Consider the following 6665-nt stretch of genomic DNA (forward strand, 5'->3'; position numbering starts at 1 on the left):
CGGGTACCTTCCCCGCAGCCATGAACTGCAGCCTCCTGACAGCGCACCCAAAAAAAGCCGATGCAGATATCACCTCCCCCGCCGACTTCCGCCACATCACGCTTACGCAAATAGTCAGACGCATCTTTGAAAAGTGCTTTCTTAATCTGATTACGAGCCACCCCGGCTCTGCTACCCATGCTACCCAAGCTGGCTTCAAATCACGGTACTCCTGTCATACCCAAGCACTTGCCGCCATGGAATCTGAGACACAGTCAGAAGAGGAGTGGAACGACGTCTGTCTGGACATAACCAAGGCATACGACAAGGTCCCTCTCCCACGCCTATGGGTACTTCTGCGTCACGCTGGAATGCCCGAAAACTGGATCAACTGCCTCCGCGCGCTGTTTGGGAGGGTCCCTACCCGAGTGACATACCGCGGCACGCTCTCGTCTCTATTCCATAGAACGAATGGCATCCTACAAGGCTCAATCGTCGGCCCCCAGCTCTTTATTATCTACATGGATTCCTTAGCTGTCACGCTAGCACAATTTCGGCCCAAGCTCCTCCGCTCTTATTTATTTGTCGATGACACACGGATCCAAGCCCCTCGATGTTAATATTATAAATATATTATTGGACATTACCGATCACACATTTTGAAAATTGTGATAGAGCAAATATTTGAATTTTAGAGCAGCCATAAAACCACAAAGGTCACATGTTTCAAGCTACAGAGCAACAACATGTCATTATATTTGCGATTCATACTCCATATTTTCAACATACTATCTCATAACCAATATCATGATGCATTATTACACAATTTAAAATATGAATAATAGAATGCGACATTATATACTTAAATCAAATTCATCAAATTTGATTTTCTACAGAATGTACCTTACGATTTTAGGGGGGCGTGTTGATCGCTATGAAACTATGTAAACTCCGTTCCCTGGAAACTTGGCTCAAATTGGCTACTCTATTAGCCCAATATTCAAGGCTCAGGCTCCAAATAAATTTACGCAACTATCGGTACATTCCAAGTACAGTGACATATTGTACTGCTCATAATTGGATGCTCGGATACTTATAGATGATTCTCATTGGCGGCTCGTACTATTATATATGATTCCCATTGGTGGCTGATACATGACCTCGTAATAGAATCTGCTCATCGAAATTTTCACTCCAGACAATTTAGCTCCCGGAGCATCAGGCAACAATGACACAGACTCCTCCAAAATCGGCTTCGGAGCTACTCTGTACCACCAGGGGAGGACCACAGTGTTCGCCGGCCTCTGGAGCAAAACGGAGCAAAGATGGCCGATAGCGGTATTAGAGTTAAAGACACTCGTGTTAGCTTTCGAATTTTATCACGGAAGGGAAGGGGTCAGCGTCGTACCACATCTGTGGCTAACCGATTCTCTGGTTTTGTCATCGTCACCGAGTACTATGGCCAGTCATGCTGGGATTCATGCCTAGCAAGCGATCTCTCCAAAACGGGGAAGCTTCTGGAATACCACTGGACGGTTCGATCTCAGAATATTCTTCATTTCTTCAACAGGTGGAAGATAACACCAGACCCGTCGACAGTGGATTATCTCTCCAGCTACTACATATTCAACGCACGTCATGCGCAAGTCAAGTTCGCCAGCCCATTTCACCAGAAGTGGGACCAGTCGTTGGAACTCCTGGCCCCTCCCGAGACCATGCTAGGAAAGATTATTGCGCAATTCAACAGTCGACTTCAATGAGTAGTACTCTTAGTTCCAGTTCGGAAACGGGCCTTGTGGTGGCCACACATCATACAAAACGCATCCGACCTATCTTGGAACCAGGCGCCGTGCAGTAGAAACTATCCACAACTATGACCATGCACTCAAACTATGGCTAGCGTATGTACAAGCAATCTCGACGAGTGACGGAAGCCGTACACACACAGGAGCACATGCGAGATTTTTTTAACTTGTTGGCAGCAGTGTTCATCCCCTTCGGAAATCAGTCTTCTCCGCGCAGCCCTCAACAATCTAGCACGGAAATTGGCCTTACACACCATCCAGGACGAAGCTTGGAGTCATACAACACAGGGCTACAAGAGTGTGTGGGTACAAGCTCATCCGTAAATCACAGCTGACCAACCCAAAATCACTAAACAACGGGTTAACCAACTACTACAGGCTAAAAGCATTGCCCCGAAGAAACGTGCGCTCGTCGCCTTTCTCTGGCTCATTGACGCACACAGGAATACAATCAAGCAGTTTGGTCCTGATTCTATCACATTTAGTCCTCGGGACTATAACATCGTTATCAATATGCGGAAAATCAAACAACACCATCGCTCTAACCGCTTGTCTAAGACGATCTCACGGCCTGTGGACCGGACGACATTTGCCTTTTTGGAACAACATCTTCCAACTGCATACCATTGCATCACCACGGGTCTCAAAGCCTCTCGGATCATAAAACTGTATACATTCGGGATATGTTTGTCCAGGCACGCACCCTCTCGACAGCGGTCGTGTACCAACATATTCAGTGGCAATTTTCTTAGAGGGGTGTGGCAGAGAGTCTGTTTAGCCTTCGGATAACAGACGACGTCATCTCCACTTTGCTCCGCATTAAACAGGAATCTCTTCAGTCGTACCGATCGGTTAAAGCAGTCTCCGCCGCCGATCAATTGCCTAACAGGTGTCTTCTCGGAGTTCGATGAGCCTCTGTCTCAAACGGTGTGGACTTTACAAGTGATGAAGGAAACAAATACTATTACAGGAAGATTATCTTCAATATAGTACTACGGAATTCGGGAGCAGAACAGGGTGCAGCTCTAATTATGCGCTCCTTATAATTACTCTATGAGATTAGTAGGAACGGCATAAGTTGAGCATGCTCCATGTCCTGCTCTACAAGTCCTAGATTATACTGGCTAGCTTAGCTAGCAATATAAATAGGACGTTTTCCTCATCCTATATTCCTTTCGTCCCACCCACGCCGCCCTGTCTTCATCCTATATTTATTTTAATTTTATACCAAGTTCGTGCATTGACCGTTCTCGATATTTGGGTGCAAGTTGTACAGCACTCGCATATTACACACACATATAGTATACACAATGTGTGTACAGTATGTAAAAGTCTGTCTATTCAGGCTTAGAATAGTTGCGACCGTCTTGTTAGCTTCAGGATGCGAGGTCTCGAGGTCTCTAGCCTTGTACGACTCGAGGTCTCTAGCCTTGTACGACTCGAGGTCTCTAGCCTTGTACGACTCGAGGTCTCTAGCCTTGTACGACTCGAGGGTGGTCGCGTTTGCACTCTAGTGCTGTGACACCTCGTGATTTCGAGCAGACTTGCCTACCGTCACTACGTGCTTTTACATGCCTATTTTCAACACTAAAATACATACAGTACTCACACCTATATTCTTCTACGCCTTCTGCATTCCTGTTATCCGCAGACAATAGGAGCTACATGCGTGTATTTGTGAGATTTATGTATTATTCGAGCTTTTTGGTCCATATCACATCAAATCCACTAGGATTTTTGCAATTTACTCATGTCCTGGCCATTCGTCTACATTACCTATGTCAGATACGGCAACATCCTCCCCACGCACAAGCTCATAAGCCAATTTGCTCAACTTAGCCCTTCTCTCAGATTAATCCGGGGTAGGGACTGTTTTGTTCTCTGTACCTGCCTCCTCGTAAAGTCTGGCAATCTTCACGCTATTCTTGTAAAACTCTGTCCCAAAGGATGCAGTGCTTTTATCTCGGTCAGAACATGAGGTAATGTGTCTATGATTTCTCTAGCTGTTTTTTCCTCCAGTTCTTGCAATCTTCTCTTTATCATTCCAACATATGATCGAATCTGTCGGTCAGCATCCTCCTCGACATGCATTTCACATACTCGAAGTGTTTCATCCAACAGAGAATATAGCATTAGATAGGATTTTTTTCGTGAACAGCAATGCTTGCATAATGCAGATGGATTGCAACTCTACTTTTTCGAATTCGTACCTAGCCCACCAGTCAGTGATTCTCAACCCTTCTTGTAGTACTAACTTCAGCCAGGCTTTATACTTGAGTACGAAGTACCTGTAAATAACCTGTGAGTCATCGTGTAATATACCGTGCACCTGCCGAGCGCCTGCTGTCTCTAATGCCGGGTCAATACGGTCCGCTTCTTCGTCTCGATTCCACATCCTCAACAGTTTAGCCAAACAGGTATGAAGATTGGTCCAGTGATATTCTGCCCTGGTTGCAAATGTAAAAATCAATGGTAGTTCGTTATGTGTTTGAAACATAGCCCACCAGTATTGTGAAATACCCTTCACTGATATACTGTAACCTGTAAATTTGAATGGCAGTGATCCAACCATAAGTTGTCTACCCACCTCCGTTGCCGCTGTAGTAGCTCATGTAGTTTACACTCCAACATTGGTAGAATTTGCAGTACTTGTATTATTTGTGCTGTTTGCGGTACTTAAGCGTTTTCTTTCGTGTAGCTCACGCAGTTCTTCAAGGGTAGCGGGGGCGTCCGTGCTGTCGTGCCTTTATGTTCTGCATTGAAAATTTGAAAGTCGGATGCTTCTCATATCGACCGTCTAGCGCATTTATCAGGTATGCACACCACTCCCACCGTTTGAGTTGCTTTTCTCGGGGTGCACGTCTTTGAAATTCAGCTGCTTTGCCTTCGAAGTATGCAATCCTTGATGCGTCCAGAAATTCCGTAGCAAAATGTTGGTTGATGGTCTGAATATTTTCAGTGCCTCCGTCAGTTGATGTGGCATTCATATCCAGACGTTTATTTAAACCACCGTTATGTCGTTGTGCAAAACCTGTGGCACAGCCGGCATTCCTAGTTTCAACTCCCGAGGTATCCATTTCTATCACATTACCATCTTCGTCCATACCACAATTAGATTCGCCGTTCATGTCGTCAGTCGCCAATTGTTCTGGGGCTGGCCATGCATCTGCTGATACACTGTCATCGAGCGCTGCTGCGTCTATAGTACACACATCGAGCTGGCTATCTTCAGGTAAAGTTTGAAGATTCTCCAGTGATATTGTGACATCTTAGAATGCTGGGCTGTTCACAACAAGCCATTTAAGTGCACGTAACACAAATGGTCTACGGCATCTTAAATCACTATTATTTACAGTATTCTGATTAGTCTGTCGCTTTAATGCTACAGATTCAACCTCATGCGCTCGTCGAGGTAGAACTGTCGCAATTTCCCGGATTGAGTCACTTCGATCTATATACGACGTATGTCCTTTCACAGCCCAAGTCCCCCATTTCAATAGATGTGGCGCCGTGACAGGCTGAATTGGACTTATAAGTGCTTGTTCAGCGCACGTCAATACATTCAAGCGATGTGGAATCGGAACTCCGTGAGAGAAGTTATTGCTCGGACTAAACAGGGGTTGTATGCTGTTGCCGAATTTGTCCATAGTATTGATGTAGTTGGAGCACTTCTTACATACATTCACCTATGTGTGTAAACGCTTACAGGCCTCCCTTCGCTATCCACAGCCGGGTTGCCGTCAATATTACGCCGAGGACCAGCGGCGCTGTATCATAAATAAATGATTTTTTTCTCTTCAAGAAGCATACCGAGAACGAATCGTCATCCTCTAAAGGCCTACCCGTGGACGCTTGGATGCTCTGGGCGTTATAATTTTATCTACAATAGCAGTTGTGTAAGAAATGTTCGTGTGTGCATTTATCAAAAAGTATATCAAAAATCTGTCAGATAAATTTGCGAAATGTTCGTGTGTGCATTTATCAATTCGTGTGTGCATTTATCAATTCGTGTGTGCATTTATCAATTCGTGTGTGCATTTCATATAAAAAAGTGTCAATTTAGGGCGAGTCTAAACGATTAAAGATTTTCGTTAAATTAAAGGCATTAAAGGTCGTGAGCCAATGGGATGGCCGAATTTATTTTGTCCAATTTTTGGTTTTTGTTGATTAACTTTAATTGGTAGGAGACAAAATTCGTCGTTCGCTGATTAATGTACGTAAAAGGTCACTCAAGTCCTTTACGTACTAATAGTCTCGAGTGAAATTTCAAAAAAAAAAATGTACCTAAAAAAACGCACCTAAGGCCCCTACCTACGAAAATGAAAGTGCAGCTTTTAAGGCACGTCGGCACTTTTTCAACTTTAATATTATACTTTAACGTTAAATGGCTTTAATCGTTTGGACTCGCCTTTAGAAGTCTATGCAAAAAAAAATCTAAAAATCTGTCACTTCCTTTTGCCGAGATTGAATTTTCCGTTCGGTATTTACACTAATTTCTTTTACACTAATTTCTTTCCGTTCGTTACAACAATTTTGGTCATGCAAAATGTCTTAAAGTCCAATTCCATTGGCTACGACCAAGCTCTTTTTTCATTGGTTCAAATTGCCAAATTTCCTAATTCCTACCCTAGTGTTGTAATTCATAAGTTCATAAAATTCAAATTCCACATTTGTCCCGTAACACGTATACCCCCTACCCTACAGGGAGGGAAACGTCCTCAAGCTTTCAATAAAAATTTGCAAATAATGCAGTATAATGATGTATTCTGATATGTGCATGACTCAGGGAGCACATTTCAGGACTTGTTTATGACACTCAGGAAAGAAGCTGACAGGATGTCAAAATGAAAAGTGTGACGTCAGATTTTACTTACCAAAAGC

The 6665-nt window shown here is 43.9% G+C and overlaps 2 protein-coding genes across 2 annotated transcripts; one reads left to right on the forward strand and one right to left on the reverse strand.

Moving 5' to 3' along the window:
* Positions 1-1304: 1304 nt before the first annotated feature.
* SARC_04003 (hypothetical protein) lies at positions 1305-1739 on the forward strand (the record flags this gene model as incomplete). The annotated part of the gene is made up of 2 exons (XM_014302180.1): positions 1305-1432; positions 1550-1739. 2 exons carry the CDS (start codon positions 1305-1307, stop codon positions 1737-1739), a joined length of 318 nt encoding a protein of 105 aa, XP_014157655.1.
* A 1490-nt stretch (positions 1740-3229) lies between these two features.
* Positions 3230-5767, reverse strand: SARC_04004 (hypothetical protein). Its single transcript, XM_014302181.1, has 2 exons — positions 4372-5767; positions 3230-4231 (listed from the first exon to the last, which is right to left on the reverse strand). The coding sequence occupies exon 1, from the start codon at positions 4910-4912 to the stop codon at positions 4496-4498; it is 417 nt and encodes a 138-aa protein (XP_014157656.1). The 5' UTR covers positions 4913-5767; the 3' UTR covers positions 3230-4231; positions 4372-4495.
* Between the last annotated feature and the right edge of the window lie 898 nt (positions 5768-6665).

Source organism: Sphaeroforma arctica (genome assembly GCF_001186125.1).
Source record: "Sphaeroforma arctica JP610 unplaced genomic scaffold supercont1.215, whole genome shotgun sequence".
Classification (NCBI taxonomy): Eukaryota; class Ichthyosporea; order Ichthyophonida; genus Sphaeroforma; species Sphaeroforma arctica.

Bases quoted from the DNA above. Each gene is read 5' to 3' on its own strand.
- SARC_04004 (XM_014302181.1), bottom strand. From the start codon at position 4,912: ATGAACGGCGAATCTAATTGTGGTATGGACGAAGATGGTAATGTGATA.